General features: G+C 34.8%; 1 protein-coding gene and 1 pseudogene across 5 annotated transcripts in view; one reads left to right on the top strand and one right to left on the bottom strand.

Annotated features, from left to right (window-relative positions):
* Positions 1 to 20903, top strand: part of FUT8 (fucosyltransferase 8) — a 231573-nt gene that overhangs the window by 119539 nt on the left and 91131 nt on the right. For all 5 annotated transcript variants that reach the window (XM_037031173.1, XM_037031172.1, XM_037031170.1 and 2 more), the window contains one exon: positions 11477 to 11899. In XM_037031173.1, the coding sequence (XP_036887068.1) occupies positions 11697 to 11899 (203 nt within the window). In that variant the 5' untranslated portion in view covers positions 11477 to 11696. The remainder of the gene's footprint in view (positions 1 to 11476; positions 11900 to 20903) is intronic.
* LOC118976616 (eukaryotic translation initiation factor 1A, Y-chromosomal-like) lies at positions 508 to 941 on the bottom strand (annotated as a pseudogene).

Raw genomic sequence — 20903 nt, 5'->3', positions numbered from 1 at the left:
CTGTGACACCATCCTCCCCACTCTCTCCATTACTTTACCTTTAAGTGCCGTGGTTTCTTTACCTGTAAGACAGATACTGGTATTCCTGTTCCAGTATTCTTTACACCATAAATAGTTTTTCTTGCATAGTGAGAATTTTTTCATTAATTTTACAATATACTGATGTGTGGACTATTCTTTCTTCTTCTTTTTTTTTTAAAGGAGTTACTAAGAGCATAGGACTTTGGAATCCGACAAGCTTGGGCTCAATAAAAGCTTTCTTTTAAAGTTACTTGTTAACATGTGTTAAAGTTTTATCTAACTAATGAGAGGAACAATCAGGAAGACAAAAAACTGCTTCCAAGAATATTTGAACATCAGGAGTGCAAGTGTACATTTAGGAAAGAGATGCCTAGATAAAACTGTGAAGCTACATAGAAAGTGGCTAACTTTCTAAAGTTCAAAGAAGCTATATCATGTTTGGGGTTAATCCTCAGAAACCTTGGAAAATAACACATTGAATTCAACTTAGATATCATTATGGTCTTTCTCATCATATTCAGTATTGTCAAACTTAATTTCATCATCATATTTAGGATTTGCATCATCAAATGCATTTGTCTCATTGATTTTAGCATCTTTTGGAAGCTTATCATATGCCTGCAGATTTGCACCTTCATCTGCATTTATTTTCATTACATCAGCTTTGTTATCCTGATGGTCTGGTAGACCAACCAGTATAATGTCAGGTATTTATTCAAACCATTTTTCTCAATTTTGTTTGATATGACATGACCTTTTTACACTATCAAAACATACTGCTTCTAGTCTTCCCCCCAACAGGTCGAGTACCTGGGTGTACTTTTATGCATCCTCTTTGTACACCAACTCATTTGTTTTCGATTTATTCTCATTCTTACCCTGCACCTGTTTTTACCTCCTTTCCCTTTTTTCGTAGGCATGGCAGTGCCTACTGGCATTTCGGAATCCTTGCTTGTGTTGGGGTTCAAGACAAGTCACGTGTGGTGTGAAGTGGAACTGCTTGGGTGGGAGAGTTTGAAGACCGAGATTTTCTGAGACATGCTCAGAAGCAGCTAATTTCTTTCCTTCTCTCTTCCATTTCCATGTGTGTTAGTATTTTTTCAGGTGTTCTATGGTAGGTCTAGAGTAACCAGTAACCTTTACTCTTTTACTTCGTTAGCCTCATTACAAAGTGGGCCTCTCTTCATGGATCTTTACTGAATGTCAATGGTTGTACCACAATTCATTTAAATTTATCTTATTTTAGGATATATAAATTGTGTCTGCCTCCCATCTGGCTTACATATTAGTGAATCAAATACTAGCCAATAATATTACTTTATTATTCTTTGTGCATGCAGTAATAATGTTAGCCTTATGGGGATTTCATGCCTCTTATGTGAAGATTGAAATGTGTTGTTTTTTAAATTACTCCCACTAAAATTTTCAGTAGCATAAAATGGCCCTTACACTTTTGAATATGTTGTTCTATAGAAACAGTTTTACTTCTGTTTGAATGTTTGAATCTATGTTGTTCTTTAGAAAGAATTCTGTAGAAAGATTGTGAATTTTCATTATTTGTATTGTACATGGCTTGGGGTATTTTCCAATACTTTATCTTCTTTTATTAACTATTTTTTTGTTATTCTATTACAGTTGTTACAATGTTCCTCTCTTTACCCTCCTCCATCCATCCCACCTTCCCGCTCCCACAGTCACTCCCCGCCCTGTTGTATATATTTATGGGTCATTCATACATGTTCTTTGACTAGTCCCTTCCCTGTCTTTCAGGCGTTATCCTACTCTTCCCTTCCCTCTAGCTGCTCTCAGTCTGTTCCATGTTTCCGTGTCTCCAGTTCTATTTTGCTCGTAAGTTTATTTTGTTCATTAGATTCCTCTTATGAGCAAGATCATATGGTATTTGTCTTTCACTGACTGGCTTATTTCACTTAGCATAATATTCTACAGTTCTATTCACACTATTGAGAAGGTAGGAGTACCTTTGTTCTTTTTGATGTGTAGTATTCCATGGAATAATGTACCACAGTTTTTTGATCCACTCGTCTACTGTTGGGCATTTAGGCTATTTCCAGCACTTGGCTATTATAAATAGTGCTGCTATGAACATGGGGGTACATAACTGTTTTAATTGGTGTTTTGAGATTCTTAGGGTATATTCCCAGCAGTGGAATCACTGGGTGAAAAGGCAGTTCCATTTTTAATATTTTGAGGAAATTCCCTACTGTTTCCCACAGTGGCTGCACCAACCTTCATTCCCACCATCAGTGTATTAGTACTCCCCTTTCTCCACATCTAGCCAGCATTAGTTGTTTGATGATTAATTAATGATAGCCATTCTGACACCTGTGATGTGATATCTCATTGTGGTTTTAATTTGCATCTCTGATGGCTATGATGTTGAGCATCTTTTGATATGTCTGTGCACTATCTGTATGTCACTCCTGGAGAAGTGTATTCAGGTCCTTTGCCCATTTTTATTTTTATAAATTTTGTTGAATATGCTATTACAGTTGTCCTGTTTTTCCTTTTTGCCCCCCTCCACCCACCCACTCAGTACCCCCCACTCACTCAGGCAATCCCTCCACCATTGTTCATGTCCATGGGTCATGCATGTAGGTTCTTTGGCTATTCTAGTTCCTATACTGTACTTTCTATCCCCATGGCTATTCTGTAACTACCTACTTGTACTTCTTAATCTCCTCACTTCTTGACCAGTTCCTCTACACCCGACTCCTGTCTGGCAACCATCAAAATTCTCTCTGTATCCATGATTCTGTCTCTGTTCTTGTTTTTTTAGATTAAATTATTGCTAGATATGTATTTATTGCCATTTTATTGTTCATAGTTTTGATCTTTTTCGTAAATGAGTCCCTTTAACATTTACTATAATAATGGTTTGGTGATGATGAACTCCTTTAGTTTATTCTTGTCTGGGACGCTTTTTAGCTGCTCTTCAATTCTAAATGATAGATTTACTGGATAGAGCTATGTTGGCTGTAGGTCCCTGGTTTTCTTGACTTTGCATATTTCTTGTTAATTTCTTCCAGCCTGCAAAGTTTCTTTTTCAGAAATCAGCTGACAGCCTTATGGGAACTCCCCAGTAGGTAACTAACTTCTTTTCTTTTGCTTTTTTAAAGTCTTTATCTTTAAGCTTTGGCTTTTTAATTATTGTGTCATGGAGGAGTCCTTTTTGCATCTATCATGTTTGGGACTCTCTGTGCTTCTTGGACTTGAATGTCTGTTTCCTTCACCAAATCAGGGAAGTTTTCTTTCATTATTATTTTAGATGGATTTCAAAATCTTTCTGCCTCTTCTCTTTCTGGCACCCCTATGATTCAAATGTTGGACCTCTTGAGGTTGTCCCACAGACTGCTTATTCTACCCTCATTTTTTTTGGATTCTTATTTCTTCTTGTTCTACATCATCGTTTTTTGTTTTCTTATGTTCCACATCATTGATTTGATTCTTGGCTTCATTCATTCTACTTTTATTTCCTGTAATTGTTCTTTATTTTAATTAGTGGATTCCTCATTTCTGACTGGATCTTTTTTATGCTGTTGATGTCCTCACTAAGTTCTTTGAGCATCCTTATAACCAGTGTTTTTGAACTTTGTATCTGATAGATTGCTTATCTCCATTTTGTTTAGCTCTTTTCTTGGAGTGTTGATCTGTTCTCTTCATTTGGGTCATATTTCATCCTCTGTGTGGCCTGAGTACACCCTCCTCTTGTAGTTGATTGAGCCTTGATTGCTCTTGGCAGGACAAATGAAGGGTTTATCCAGGCCAGTCATCTGCAAGGACTGTCTGTGACCACAGACTACCAACCTCTGCCCTCCCCGGAGGATCAGCCATGCAGGCACAGTCTGACGTGGTCTGTACCTGTCCACTGGGTATCCTGGCCATAGGGTTTCCTGAGTGGTACAGGCCAAGGACAGCCCTCATCTGTGGTCTGCCTGGCGCCACCCTGCCTGAGCTATAAAGCAATGTGAGATGGCTGATACTTGAGCTGGGCATGGAGAGTCCTAGGGGAAGCCAAACTGAGAATGTAGGCTGGCTGCTGCTAGTGCATGGCCTGGGGCTCACTGAGGCCAGCTGTTTCTTGTTTGAGAGGATTTAGGAAGTTGTGCAATATGAGCCAAGACCAGCCATTCATATGGAAAAGCAGCTTGGGTGAGGTGGAGTCTTTGGGGATCTCCCAGGCAGGTCAGACAGTATTAGCCAGGTTGATGGAGTCTCACGTGTGGCACCAGCCCGCTGCATCTGTGGCTTTGTGGCTCTGTAGGGGGAGCATTTAGAAAAGGGACAATGATTACTGTGCACCTCAATGCCAGGCACTTCAGTTTCTCCCAGCATGCCACTGATGCTGGAGTTCTGAGGGAGTGAATGTGAGTAGGTGAGTCCACGTGTGGGTTCTTAAAGAAGAACTACTTGGAGTTCCAGCAGTTTCTTCCACTGACTCAATCCCCACTGGTTTTTGTAGTCAGAAGTAATAGGGGCTTTTCTTCCTGGCACTGGAACCCTGGGCTGGGTGGCTTGGTGTGGGGCTGACACACCTTGCTCTCGAGATATCCTTCTCAAATTTTTATCCATCACACATGGGTGTGGGACCAGCCTGTTCCATGTCTGTGCCCCTCCTACCAGTCTGGATGGATGTGTTGTTTTTCATTTGGCAGTTGTCAGACTTCTATTCAACTTGATTTCTGATGATTCTGACTAATGGTTGTTCAATATTTTAGTTGTAATTTTTATGTGGTTGTATGAAGAGGTGAGCCATGTCTGCTTACATCACCATCTTGATCAGAAGTTGCCCATGTTTTAATTGGATTGTTTGTCTTTCTGGTGTTGAGTCATATGAGTGCTTTACACATTTTGGAGATTACACCCTTGTCTGATATATCATTGGCAAATATGTTCTCCCATATGGTCAATTCCCTTTCATTTTGATGGTGGTTTTCAAGCTATGCAGAAGCTTTTTAATTTGACATAGTCTGACTTGTTTATTTTTTCTTTTATTTTTTCCTTGCCCTAGGAGGTATATTGGAAAAAATATTGCTACATGGGATATCTGAAATTTTACTCTCTATGTTTTCCACTAAAACTTTTATGGTATCACAACTTACATTTAAGTTTTTTATCCATTCCTTTTATTAACTATGAAATGAAATGCTTCTTTAAGGACTAAGCAACTTATCAGAAGTTGGTTTGAATGCAAGTCTTTGATTTGAAATTATATTTGCATATTTTTTGAGCACCTACTTTTGACACTTTTTTGTGTATAAAAATAAATTAATATACACGTGAAGATGATTTTGAATTTTAGTTCTAATTATTCATGTTATTTTTATTTCACCTTGGACTTTGACTACAGACATTAAATAAATATGTGTACATACTAATACTGGTCAAATATGAATATCACTCACATCTGACCAGTATTAATAAAGGGCTTGTATTCTAAGACCCTGCTCTACTGGTACATGTCTTTTAATATAAGAAATAAAAAAGTCAGTAAGTATTGTGACAAGGAATAAAGGGGAATGTGGAGGATGGGGGGTGAGGTTTTTAAAAAAAGATCTTGTAGCATTCTTCTAGAGTCTTGTAGTCATTTTTTCATTCTTGCTTTCAGGGTCAATTTTTTTCTGGAATTTACCCTTAGGGATAAATTCTGATTAGTCTAAGCCCTAATAAAAATTCTACTCCCCTGTCAGTGATTGATTTTGCAAGGGACAGGTGACTAAATCTTGGCTAATAAAATGTGCACATTTCCTCTCCCTTAAAATGAAACATACCAGAAGAGATTATCAATAGTTCTTTTTACCCATAATTACAAGTGGCTGAAACTGAGGCATCTAGTTTGCTACCATGAAGAGAGCTAGCCTGAGTACAAAAACTGACATACCGAGTGCATAGAATAGAAAGATGAAAAGAGATTTTTGACTATTTCATGAAGCTATTGAATTAACTACATTTTTCTCCATTGATAAATTAAATTTTTCTTATATCTAAAACTATTTTGAGTGTTTTTTGTCTTGTATCCTGACATGTTGTAATTGATGCAAGTTGTCAAGGACTGTCTCTTAAAAGAGATGACTATGAAGTAGAGATCTGAATTTTAAGAATGAACCAAAGCAATTGTAGTTCAGATAGGTAATAACTTGATATATTCTGGGAACTGGCAGGATGCTAGTATAGTTAGTTTCTAGTGAACAAGGAAAAGATAATAGTAACTGATATTTTTAAACTGCAGTACAAATCACTTTTACATATATTATTTTATGTGATGAAGATATACTCTTATTTCCATTTTATAGTTAGGAAAACTGCCCATATAGCTAATGATTGATTTAAAACAGTTGCTCTTTCTACTATGTCATGCTGCCAATCAAATACATCTTATGTATATACTTGATAACCAGATAAAATAGTAAAGTATTTCATTTGAATTATTGGTGTAACCATTTGGGACAATATTGCAGAGCTGAACATAAAGATGCCAAGGTCAGATTTTTGAACCCATTTGAATAGTATAAATAAATTGCATTAGTAAACATAACCTGGTATATTATTTTGAGCTAATGTGCATAAGATACTCCTGAAACCTCATAAATGTGATTATGTATTTGTATTTTATAAAGAGGATGATTAATTTCTAAGATATCAACTGGTTTCAGTGAATAATAAAAATATTTTCTGCTCATGTATTCAGGATGACTGGCATTTTAAATTCATTCATATGTGTATATATTGTGACCTTACTGATAAGCAATGTGAAAGTATGATAGATGACTCTCTAAGTAATGAGAGAATATTAAATTTTATAATCTAAGTAGGGGCTATATGACATTTTTTACCCCTCTTCTGCACTTCAGTTTAGTTGGTTTCACCAAGCACTTCTACATAAATAAAAGTTGATTTCAACTAGTATTAAAAGGCCAGTTTAATTTCTGATACTATTTTTACTTATTTTTCTACTTTTTTAAGTTAATAAACATAATTTTATAAACTACTGTTTTTCATATGTGGAGGCCAGATAGTAAGAAAAATTTTAAGTAAATTTTGTAATAACACGTACTTTGAAAATGGATTGAGATCAAATGAGAAAATATTTAAAGATATAGTATTGGGTGTGGGTTAATCTAGGATTGAATTATGTGGCTCTTTTAAGTATTTGTAGTTTACAATTGATTTTTAGCTTTTCTCTAAAAGTTTTATTTATATTTTCCTTTATCAACCTGATGACTTTAGGATATAACAGTCTATGTAACATCTGCTATAATATAGTAGTCATTTATTAAATTTGCTGAATAAATGGTTATGTTTTTCTATTGAATTTTTTAGTGTATTCTATTACACTGAGTTACCTCAAGAAGGACTCTGTGATAATTTCCATTTTACATTTTCCAGTTGTTGAGGAAATAAGTTCTTATAAAGATGGTAGCTCTCTATAGTAGATATTTATTATAATTCAGTGAATCATTATTTTGAATATTTATGATCATTTTCTTTCCTTTGAGAAAAGATTAGTCTGGCTGCTAAGAACATTTAGCAGTGTTTATTATTTACATTACTTGTTATTTGAGTTGATTCTTACTGTCTATGAAACGTGTAGAAAATATAATTCTCACATTAACATTTGTATTGAAGTTGATTACAGCTATAATTTTTGAAATTTTTTTCATTAGAAGTAAGAATATACAATAATGAATTGGCTGAAAAAGTGTCTTATTCAAATGCAAAACAAAGGCACATAATTTAGCCATTTAATAAATTATCAACCTTCAAATTATTGATATTTTTAATTACATTCACAAAATATAGCTTAAACTTTAAAAAAATTGTTTCAACTTTATTGAAACATAATTTATACCAATGAAATGTAGCCATATTAAGTATGCAGTTATGATTTTACTCAAATCTGTATCTTCATGTAATTGTCATTTCCCTTTTTATTAGTTATGTGCTTGCTCCCTGGTAAACACTGTTCTGATTTTAGTTACTGTATTGTTTCTCTGTTCTAGAACCTCACATAAGTATATATTTTTTCATTCCTGGCATCTTTTGCCAGGCATATTTTTGAGATTCATTCATGTTTTTATGTATATTAGTAGTTTGTCCCTTTCTACTGCTGAGTAATATTTCATTTTATAAAGTATAGTCAGAAATTAGTTCATGTAGATGATGTTGAAATATTTCAACACTAAATTTGAAATATTTTCACTAATAAATTCTTCCACAAATAAATTGAGTGGCTTTTATATCAAAGTCTGTACCTACTTTTTTCAGTCTTACCATTATTTTGCGAAGTGAATCTTCTAGATGAGGAAAAGAAGGCAAAGAAAAATTATTTTCTCATGGTTAAAAGGTAACCATAAGTCTGTTGATCTTAAGCCTTATAGGCCAGTTTATTTTAACTATTTTAATCACTTGCAAGATTTATATTGACAATAGTAAATCCTAAAGTTTATGAATGATTTTATTTTTGAACTATAAAAATATGATTTTATTTTTTTCCTATAAAATAGCACTGTCTGACTTTCTACATCCAGATTTGCTTTCTTAAGTGGGATATAAAATGTAGTTGAAGCTGATATGTGCAGATTCTATGTCATTTGTCATGCTAGTTTATGTCGTAGATCATATCCTTCACTCATTAATTTACTTACTCATTTATTTAAGAATATTTGTTAGTATCTACTAAGTGCCAAACACTGCTCTGAGTACTTGGCATACATCAGTGAACTAAACAAAAATTTTGAAGTTTACATTTTTGTAGGCGTGGCTCAAACATTAGACATTCAAGAAAGCAGACATTTATTATAGATAGGGAAAAAATTTTGTAACTGCTCTTTTAAATCATGCTAAGAAAACTTATATGGAAAACAACTTCATTTTTAGCTTGGCTTGTTTTTGTTAATTCCATTTTTTAACACTGCTAAGAACAATAAAATTTGGGGAAACATTCTCTTCAGAAACATTTAAAATGATATTAAGAAAATTAATTAATTTTGCTCCTACAATAATGTCTTCCTTTTATAACTCATGTAATAGCAATGGTGCTGTAAAATGTAAAATTTGGTACATTGGCTTTTTGATGGTGGTTTATGAAATCCCAAATTACTTTATATGGCAAAAATTTGTGCTTCTGTAAACTTTTGTTTCCATTCAATTTATATTATACTTTTCTTGGCTTTGAATATTTATGATAGCTTTTGTTGTAATTTTAGGTACAATGTTACAGCACATCATTTTATTATTTAAATGATTCTTGTTTTGAAACCTCTTTACTTTCTTTTATCACAGTTATTTTCCTAAGTTACATTTTACTATAAAGGGAAAGATTAAAAACTTTTTAATATCTTATTACTGTAGGTTGAAATTAACTAGGGTATATTTTCAGCATATGGTAATAATAGCATTTTATAGTATAAGATATGCTGTCACAAACATTATTAAGTCTTTTGTTGACTTAATTAAGTTCATCCCTTAGACCATCAGAGTGGATTCACTTTTTAAATTTATTTTTAACCACAAAGCTCTGAATGTGCATTTTTTCTTGTATAACATGAAAAATAGATCTCACATAACTGGATTTTACCTGAGACATCGAATAGACTTTAATTATTCTTATGTTTAGTGCGTAGATGAGGGTATCTGTGGTTGGAGGAGCAGGTTTTAGGAAGGAGTTTGAGTCAGAGACAGTGAGCAGTGAGTGGTCAGTACAGAGTGTTCTCAAGACTTAGAATAGTTATTAACACACAAAACACTGAATTTTTATTTGAATTATTGCTTTTTTACTTAGTTTTCACACAGTTCTCTGTGAGGGTAATTATTTTCATTGTGTGTTTTAAGTAGTGTGATCCAGCAACAATGAGGAAAATAGTGTAAGAATAAATGGGAAAGAAGTAGAATGTTTCTAGGATCTCATTTAAAGAGATTTTTTTTCTTTAAATACTTAGTCATTTACAAACCATTGAGGTTTGAGGTTCAAAAGTAGAAAAATAGCAGCTTGGTGCTCCTAATTTTCCAAGCCTCTTCTCAGACTTTTCTATCTCATCTAATAACTAATTAGTATTAAAGTCTCCATCATATTTAGTCTTGTATATAGAAACTATTTTTCTTTTACAAGGAACTATGTGCCTGGAGATAATACTTTTCTTATGTAGCCCTGGAATTATCAAGTTGTGTTAATAATATATCTTTGCTTGCAGATTTTCTCTTTGTGTTATTTCCAAAGGGAATTCTAAGCCTAATCATGGAGAAGTGACAAATGAAACCCGTAACCAGTCTTGAGAAAGCATTTGTAGTTTAAGATGCACAGTAACTAGCATTTAACTGATACTAAACTTCTCTTGCGGTTGTTGGTATTTTAAAATAAATTTGAGGAAGGAATAATCTAGCCTAATCCATATGAACCATTGCTTGTAATGTTTGGAGTGGTTGCCAGCTGTTTAATGGCAGTGATAACTTGCTTGGCTAATATGTACGTTGTTTTTAGAATTTATCCTAAAGGGCTTAGATCAGACATGGAAAAATTTCCAATGACCTAGGTTGAAGACCAGACACAGAAACATACTCCTCTGGCACATGACAGTTATGACCAAACCAAACATTTTCCAATGTTGAAATGAAAGCCTGCACCTGATTACAACGTTAAGTTCACTGCTAGTTCTGGGTTCTTTATACAATCCAAGAATTGTAATGTTTTCATCATGTGAAAGTGAATGGTTAGTCTGTGAGTGCTGATATGAAAGCAACAGAGGAATTTTTGGAAACTGTAGATAAAACTGATTGTGGAATAAAATTACTTGCCAGAACAAATACTCCATATTTATAAAAACTCATTATGGAATCACTTACCTGAAAGGATTTTTATCCATAAGAAGGCCAAGTCAATGCCAAGTTTCATAAAAGATTGTAAGGACAGGATAACAGTCTTGCTTGAGAGCAGTGTTGCAGGTTCTAGATTGCCTGTCACCTGCAAAGTGGTATAATGGTAGTTGAGCAGTGAGATAGAGGGGATGGAGTTGAATGGAGTTGATGGAGTTGAAATTCATTCTTGTAAGAATGAATTCACTCATAAAGAGAAAATGTTTCTTTTTGAGATAATGGAAAGATTAGTTCAGAATATATGCTTGAATACATTTTGTTTGGTTTTGATTGATTATTCAAAGATACAATCGTTTAATCTTCGTTTATGACCTGTTTTACAATGATATAAGTAAGAAAGATGATAATGGTGCTTTTAGAGGATTTTCAGTCTTAGAGCTAATTAAACATGGTTGATTTAATATGCAGACTTAAAAGCTTTTGGTTTTTCCTTATTATAGGCACTTAAGTTAGTTGCCACTCTGTAGACGAGTCAACACCAATGTGTTTCCTTTAACTCCAAGAATCTCAGTATGTGGTATTTTTATATATCCTAAATGATTTAAATATGTATTTTTTCTTTCTACAGCATATTGAGTCCATGAAGCACAGGACAATAAAGGTTCCTACTTACACCACCAAGAGAATCTCTGAAAGATTCACCAGAGGACTACCAGAGACACTAATTTGAATCATCATGTGTTGAAACAGTAGGACACTACTACCTTTGCACTAATAGGAAACAGAATTACGATGTTTGCAATTCTTTGAAGTCCAGAAAGCCAGGGGAGTGAGTTGAAAATCTGAAAATGCGGCCATGGACTGGTTCCTGGCGTTGGATTATGCTCATTCTTTTTGCCTGGGGGACCTTGCTATTTTATATAGGTGGTCATTTGGTACGAGATAATGACCACCCTGATCACTCTAGCCGAGAACTGTCCAAGATCCTGGCAAAGCTTGAACGCTTAAAACAGCAAAATGAAGATTTGAGGCGAATGGCTGAATCTCTCCGGTAGGTTCTAAAAAACTGAAGGAAGAGTGATGAAATATTGTACTTTGTTTTTAGATGCAGGGTTTCTTTCATTCAGCTTTAAAAAATACTTAATGATTTCTATAAACTATTTTTGCAAAAATTTAAATGTCTTAGTAAGGTACTTTTTAGACTAAAGATATCTATATACCTAACAGAGAATTTCTCAATAGTGGCAAATATTATTTTGCATATGTATTTTACTGTAGAAAAACTATGCCATTTAATTTATGTACTTATATTTCATTTATAATTATCTTCAGCATTTTGACAATTTTGATATATTAAATGCTAACCTTATATAGTTTAAATTAGTGTATATTAAATTTTTTATCATGTGGACTATAACAAAAACATTATCATTGAGAGGCTGAGTTTGTTTAAACTATAACATTAAAATAAAGAAACAAAAATTTATTCTTAAATAAAATAACTGGATCTGGAATCTGGAGAATTATTATTATTGCTACTTCTAGTCCTATTAAAAAATGTGACATCTGTTAGAAGGAAATTCAGATGGCCTTACTCACAGGTTTGGTGATTAGTGGGGGCCATCAGCCAGTCCCCATCCATGTGGCTTCTCCAGCAGGATAGCCCATGTTTCTTACCTACTAGCGTTCTAACGGTGAGAGCAGGAACAACAAGTCCTCATGAGACCAGGCATCAGAAGTCACACAGTAAGTATCACTTTGGCCATATTCTCTTAGTTTGTGCAAGCCAAAGGGAACTCTGTATTCAGGAAATGGAGGGAGAAACTCCAGAGAATTTGTAGCCATAATTAACCCAACATACTCATCTCCAGAAGTACTATTGAATATATTAGATTAGGTCAAATCTTGGAGGTCCTCAACAACCAGAGTTTAGTTTAGACTTGCTTGATAGATAATAGGGAGCCATAGGATTTACAGCCGAGGAACGACGACACAGTGAAAATGCTTAGGAAGATACAGATTTTCAAATGGATTTGATGCATGTATCTAACTGGAGTGAAATTAACTGGGAGACAGTATTATTCTAGGCATGAAGTGACACTGACCTAGATTAAATTAATGATTGACTGTTGGTTTTTGTACCAACATATATGGGCTTGCTTACTCATGTTTCCTACATGCTTTTTTATTTGGCTTTCCCCAGATATCACTTTCTTTCTCATTATTTGCCATCACATTAGGTATTCATGCAGTAAGCTTCCTTTTAAAAACTTAGAAATCATCATTTTTTGGCCTGCCACTTCCATGCTTCATATTTGTTTCATTTTAACCTTTAGTAATGTGAAATTGCTATTGGTTTACAGAATCTTTGCTTTTTGGGATTTGAACCTGCCACTTTGCCTCTTAGTCAGAGTTGAAAGTTAGCAGAGAACACCTGGAAAATTATTGGAACTTGTTCAGAAACCCCTGGAGCTATGAACCTTCAACTAGACAGATGTCAGAACTGGACAGAATTTGTAAAATCTAAAGAGTACTTAATTGACACCTTTCCTCTTAACTTAAATCCTTGTTATTCTAGGCCCATTAATTTTGATAATACAACTTAAAAAATGCAAATGTGACTTTGTAACCTATTAGTATGTTTTTTCTACTTCTTTTGTTTTTTGTTTGGTGCAAAAAGGCAGAAAAAATTTCCTCTGGAATTTAGATGTCAGCTATAAACTGTAAATTTAAAAACTGCAAAGAATATATAATTAACTTATGTTTTTCTGAGTTACGTAATCTTTCCAAATATGATAGAGCTAAAGCATGAATCTTCTGGTGGAAAATTGTCCCAGACGATAGAAGTATGGAACACTGTCATGGGTAGAAAGATAACTGATGTGCCGTTTCGCAGGCTATACCTTCCTCTGTTTGAGAAGCTTGCACTAGAAAATGGGGATGCCTTTGTTTTTGTTGGTTGATTGGAGAATTTGCTCACCTCTCTATTCTCTGCAACTGCTCATCTCTTATGTAGAGTGCACCTACTATTTCTGAGCAAGTGGATGGATTGGAATGCATAGTGGACTTGCCATCTGTCTACAAGTATAGCCTTCCGTTAAATATGGTTTTATTTTTGCAACTCAGCATCCATTATTCCTTATGCTATCATGAATATCTTATTTTTCCGTAGGTTAGAATATTGTAGTGAGATTTTTAGTAAAAATATTTAGCCTTCTCAGCCTGACAATTAGATGCTTTCTTCAAGGAGTTTGTATTAACTTTTTAATATATTGCTGGATTAAATTCACCAGCGTTTTATTTTGTATTTTTTCTATGTTAATAAGACATGTTTAATGTAATTTTTCTTATAATTCCTTTCTTATAATCAAGGTTATACAGTCCAGTTCTATCCTCCAGAAGTGTTTTTGTAAAATTGGTATTCATTCTATATTAAATCTTTGTTAGAATTTCACTAATGAGTCTTGCAAGTCTCTTGTCCTCCAGACCTTTGGGCTTTGGCCTGCCTGTCTCAGGCTGGCTGCAGCACTAAGTGGCTCAATCATGGAGATACTGGGTGTCCTTGTTGGTGAGATACCAGTAGAAATATCTCTAGGCAAACCGTTTTTGCATATAGCCTCATGATTTGAGAGACTGTATGGCTTTCATGTTGTGAAAATTAGGCAATTTCTTATCTGCCCTCTTGGGGTGTTTAGGTATGTGTATATCCTTCTTGCCCACCACCACTCTCTGTTTATAAAGGAGTTCATAAATGGCAATCATGTTTTTCTTGGGCATCAACGTTGCCACAGCTGCTAAGTTCAGGGCTGGAGCTGGAAGGGACCATTGTTTTTTTTAATCCTTATTTTTTCTTTGTTGCCTTCTTTTGAATTGATGAAAATTTCTTACTGTTATTCTGTTTTCCACTTATAGACTTCTAGTTATATATTTTAATGAAGAGTTTTAAAATTTATTTTTAGAGAGAGAGGAAGGGAAGGAGAAAGAGAGGGGAAAAATATCGATGTGAGAAAGAAACATCGATTGATTGCCTCTTGTAAGTGCCCCAATGGGGGAGTGAATGTGCAACCCAGGCCTGTGCCCTGACCAGGAATGGAACCTGCAATCTTTCGCTTTGCAGGTCAGTGCCCAACCAACTAAGCCACACCAGTCAGGGCTTAATTTATTCTTTTAATGGCTGCCTTAGATATTTTAAAATAGCCTTTTTTATTATAGTTTGTCATGAATTAATATTTTTATCATTTCTAGATTAATGTAAGAATTTTATCCTCAAACTTTTAATCCTCCCAATCTACTTTTGGTCTTTTTATTATCATATATTTTAACCCACTGTTTGTTAGAACCTGCACATTATGTTATTATAATTTTGATTTAATTTGTTTATAATTGGCCACATATTTATTCTTTCTAATGTTCTTTATTACTTCCTGCAGTTTAATTCTTCCATTTAATCCTTTTCCTTCAGCCTGCAAAATATCCTTTAAAATTCTTTATAGTATAAATTTGATGGCAATAAACTATCTTAGTTACTTTTTTTATGAAAACTATTTTTTAGCATTCATTTTTGAGAGATATTTGCTAGTGTAGAATTTAGTTTCACAGCACAGTGGTCCTCCTTTATCTGCCATTTAGCTTTTCTCACAGTTTAAGTTACCCATAGGCAACTGTGGTCTGCAAATAATAAATAGGAAATTCCACAAATAAGCAATTCATGTTTTAGATTATGTGCTCTTCTGAGTTGTGTGGTGAAATCTGCACCATCCTGTTCTGTACCCCAGTCCTGGATCTGAATCATGCCTCTGTCCAGGGTGTCCATGCTGTATGTACTACTTAGTCACTTAGTAGTCATGTCAGTTATCAGATAAACTGTCGCATATTGCAGTGCTTGTGTTCAAGTAACCCTTATTTTACTTAATAATGTCTTACTCAGCTCATCTTATTATGTAGGCATTTAATCATCTCATATTATCACAAGAAAAAGAAGGGTAACTACAGTACAGTAGATATTTTGAGAGACAGGGAAAGACCACATTCATATAACTAATTGCAGTATATTATTATAATTGTTCTATTTTATTATTGTTGCTAATCTCTTACTGTGCTTAATTTATAAATTAAGCTTATCATAGATATGTAGATATATATAAAATATAGTCCATATAAGGTTAGCTACTATCCATGGTTTTGGGCATTCACTGGGGCTCTTGGAATATACCCCCTGTGGACAGGGGGGAGACTACTGTAGTATTTTACAGTACTTGAAATGTCATTTCTTTGTTTTTTTAGCTTTCATAGTTTTTACTGAGATGTCAGCAATTTTAATTGCAGTGTTTCTTCCTGCCCCACTTTGGCTACTTTGGCATTTTAATTTTTGTCCTTTATGTTGTACGGTTGACCATGATGTGCCTAGATATGGCTTTATTGTTCTCCAGCTTAAAAATTAACTGAGCTTTTCAATTCTGGGATTTTTGATGTCTTTTATATGTTCTAGAAAATCCTCAGCCATTATCTTCTAAGCTACTGCTTCTGGACAATGCTTTATCTTTTCATTTGTAGGAACTTCAATTATATACATCAGCAGGCTTCCTTATGGTGTATCTCGTGCCTTTTTATGTCTTTCTAAATTTCTCATTGTACTTCATTGTGTATATTTTCTTTTAGACTGGCTTTCAAATTATTTAACCTATCTTCTGTTGCATTCATTGTAATGTTGAACACACTCAGTTAATAATTTTCATATATTTTGATTCTGTATTTTTAATAGATTATTTTTATAATTTCAGAATTTCTTTGTAAATTTTCCTTTTTTATCTATCTTGTTTATGTTTCTTGTAATTTATTTAAATACATTGTTTTTCTAATATACTACATAATGTGCTAATATATAGATGATATCTGGATCATGTTTTGGTCAACTTGATTCTTCTTTTGATTATTGGTTAAATTTTTAGTCTCTTTGTACTGTGGAGACTTCCCACTGGGTTATTGTGGGGGCAACTTTGCTCGCAAGTCCCCCATCCATTACGGACGAAAGTGAAACTACCATGACATGATCTGCTTGGGGAGAAGAGGTGGTCAGTCTCTCAGAGGAGAAAGACCAAGAGCCCCTTCCTCAACAGCTTTTATTAGGTTAGGTTCTTAATACACAGGAATACAGGTAAAGTTCATCAATCAATGTCAGGTGGCAAGGATCAAACAATAGATAACATTTCAAAGAAATCTGAGGGCTTAGTCTGAGTCAGTGTCTGTCAGGTAAGGGGGTTGTAAAAACTTTGGGAGACATATTCAGTTCCTGCTCAGACCCTTAGCATATGAATGAAAGCACTCTTAGCAAAGCAGGCTTCACAGGACTTTGTGAATTCTTTCTTATGCCTGATCACCCTGGAACCTAGCTGGCAAGGGAATGCACCGCCTTCCCAGTCATAGGTTTTTAGGCTTAAGTGAATTAGAGCCAGAAAGCGCTTCTCCCAGACGGAAATGGGGACTCAGATTATGTCAGAATATTCGGGGGCGGGGCGAGGGTCCATCACTCCCTCTTTGTTGCAGCCCCCTGAGTCCTTCCTTGAGGGCCTCCCAGGTGATTGTGTCTGGCTTAGGTTGCCCCTCCTCTAAGGGGTCTTGCCCGTCTCTGACTAACTGACCAAGTGTTGGGGGCAGAGATGGATGAAGCAGAAACAGCATCACTGCCGGAGATAAGCTTTGTCTCCTTAGTGGCTTGCAGTCCAAAGGTTGCTCACTCAGCCTTAGCCATGGGGGGCAGTTACAACTCCTGCAACCAGGCAGAGCGGCTCCCAACAGGTTATATTATCATTGGGCTTACTATTTTTTCCCAATGCAATCAGTGATTGAGCTGGGTCATGGCTGCATTGTGGTTTTAGTAAAACTTAGCCCACCTCTACCCTGTTTGTTACTCAGCCATAATTCTTCCATGATTTTAATTTGAGAACTAGACTGATTTCTTTTAAGGCTTGAAATACTATGAGAAATTCAGTCTGCTCTTAAGAATTTGTAAGCTTTGCTCTCTGTTATTCTGCCCCATTTAGTATCTAAGTTTAGCAAATACTGAAGAAATGATTAGCAGTGAGTTTAAGGTCAGCCTCAGCAAGACTTAATGTTGTAGTATCACAAGGCTATGAGGAATTTCAGTATGTCTTTAACAACTGCTCTCTAGCCTCCTTTGGAGCCCCAGAACTCAGCAGGTATATCAGGGAGAAAACTGGGTATGTGTTTATTGCTCCTGCAGTTTCCAGATTTTCACACCAGTGCTCTGTGGGATCTAAGCCTGTGCTGTACAGAATCAGCAGGTGCTCCTCAAGCAAGAACATCACTTATTATAGACTATTATCCTGTGAAATTTTAATTATTTTAATTATGTACTAAGACACTTCTCTGATGGCTTTTAAAAACTGTTATGTTTAGAAGTTATTTTTCATATTATTATTATTATTATTATTATTATTATTATAACAAGAATAGGGTTTGCCAATATACTGTATTATACTTGGAACTAAAAGTACTCTACCTGGATTGAAAATGGTTGAAGTTCAATTATACTGATGTTGTTGCCATAAAGAAATTTTCATTAGTTCCTATAGCAGGATCCTTGGAGCTATTCTTGTTCTTGCCCTTTTAAAGACCAAATTCTTCAGGTTTTACCTTTCTCTCCCATTGTACCCCTAGTTGAGTGGTGAAGGAAAGGAGGAAATTAGTTGAATTGGCAGTTTTTAACTATGGCTTTAATCTCTGCTTCATTGCCTGATTTAGTGAATCTATTGAGAGAAAGATATCAAGATGAAATTCAGATAGATTGAGCTTGATGTGTTTGTTGAACCTATGCGGTAGAAAGTTGGAAAGTGAGTCTAACTCAGGGGAAAAGTCAGGATGAGAGAGAAAGATCTCTTTGGGGGTTATCCACATAGAAGTGATTGCTAGAAAATGTGTTATATGAAGAAAAAATTACTCCATTCTTTTGATGACCCACAGTTGTCATGGAGAAGAGGAAATGTGGGAATAGGATTAACACACTTTTACTTGGAGAGCCAAGCAGCAATCTAACACAGCAGAAACTTTTATTGTTCGATGAATTTGTTTTTGTAAAAATAAACTACACCTGTTTTATGACTATAGCAATGGGTAATGTTGCACAAAAGCATAAGATCACATATTTTTTCACACTATTGTCATTAGTAACTTTTATGGGAACAGAATATTTGTAGGAGGAGAGAGCACTGAGAATGTTTTGCTATTTTCATCATCATTTATTGTCACCTCAACTTTCTTGTTCATACCCAGAGATATATACATGAAGGGGGGACCCACCAAAAAAACCCCGGAATTATCTTCTGCAGGGTGGGACCCTTGCAGTACAGGATTCCCCTGGTAGGTGAGTGTTCTAGGAACCCACCTGCATCAGTGGACCAGTTGGCGTTGTTGTGAGAGGCTGCTTTCAGCTCTTATAAATCAACCTTTTTTGAAGACTATTTCAGTGCATTTGCCCTTTTCATGATGGGTAATTTGTGAGCACACCTGCTTATACCACGCTAAGTGTTCAGCAGTTTTTTACCTAAAACGGCAGGATCCCTGTGGCCCACCCTTACTATCTACCAGATTGCCTTGAGTGACTTTTTTTTTGGTTTCCTTGGATGAAAAAAGTCCTCAAAGGGAAATGTTTTGCTGATGTGGAAGAGGTGAAACAAAAAATGGCAGAAGCAAGAAGACATCAAAATTGATGATTTCAAAGACTGTTTTGAGCAGTGGGAAAAACATCTTGATAGGTGTATTGGATCAAATGGAGAGTGCTTTGAAGGTGACTGAAGTTTTAAACATGTAAAAATAAATATACAACTTTTTACTAATAAATTCTGTTTTTTGGGTCTCCCCTCATATACGCAAACACACATTGAACACTGCTATATAATACTTAAAATCTTAAATAACTAATTGAAAAAATTTAAGCTTTTATATATGGGTAAACTTTTATTTTCTTCCACATATAAATGCCATATTGACAAAGTGAATTTCCATTAAATATTTTATAATTTGTGAATACAGATTTGAGTTTAGGAGGTTGATTAAACATTTTTTACATTTTATCTTTTATTCTTTTATCGTAGTATTACTGTTCTAATAATGGCTTCAGGCACTTCTTACTGTAATAATTGAAGATAAATCCAGCAGTCCCTCTTCATCTGTGATTTCATTTTCCGCAGTTTGTTATATGTAGTCACCCATGGCCAAAAAATATTAAATGGAAAATTCCAGAAATAAACAATTCATAAGGTTTAAACTGTGTGTGATTTTGAGTAATGTTATGAAATCTTGTACTGTCCTGCTTTGTCCATTCTGGGAAGTGAATTTTGTCCCGTGTATGCAGGCTGCAAATACTACCTGCCCATTAGCCACTTCAGTTACCGGATTGGTGGTCAGAGAGAGAGAGACCACATTCACATGACTTTTATTCCACTATATCGTTATAAATTTTTGTACTTTAGTACTTATTTTTTAATCTCTTGCTGTGTCTAATTTATAAATTATACTTTATCATAGGTATGTGTGAATAGAAAAAACAATATATATAGGGTTTGGTACTATCTGCAGTTTCAGGCATCCACTGGGGTGTTGGAACATATGCCCCATGGGGAAGGTGGGTACTACTGTAATTGCAGGAAATATGACCTTAGTGGCTCATTTATTTCACTGTCACTTGATTTATAGGTGGCACATAATCTGGTAACTGCTTAGGGAAAAAAAAGCTTGCCTGAGCTATTTCTCATGTTTCCTTTAGGCAAACTTTTATATCACTATGAATTATTTTTAAGACTGTCATATGGACATGTATAATTCATTTAGATAAAATCATGAAACAAAGTGGTTGTTCATTTTGATAGGTCAGTATTCTAGACAAAGCTATCTGAAAGGGAATAAATATAAAAACATTTCCACATATTAAGAGTTAGCCTTTGAATTACAATGCTAGAAGAAAGTATAGTATAGAATAGCACATTGTGATTTTCTTGTTATTGCTGGTTCAAATAAAATACATTTTAGTTTAATTTAGC

Source organism: Sturnira hondurensis, unplaced genomic scaffold (assembly GCF_014824575.4).
Source record: "Sturnira hondurensis isolate 20B ecotype Veracruz unplaced genomic scaffold, ASM1482457v3 Scaffold0021143, whole genome shotgun sequence".
NCBI classification, from domain to species: Eukaryota; Metazoa; Chordata; class Mammalia; order Chiroptera; family Phyllostomidae; genus Sturnira; species Sturnira hondurensis.
Note: the sequence above shows the minus strand (reverse complement) of the source record. Positions and strands in the feature narration are given on the sequence as shown.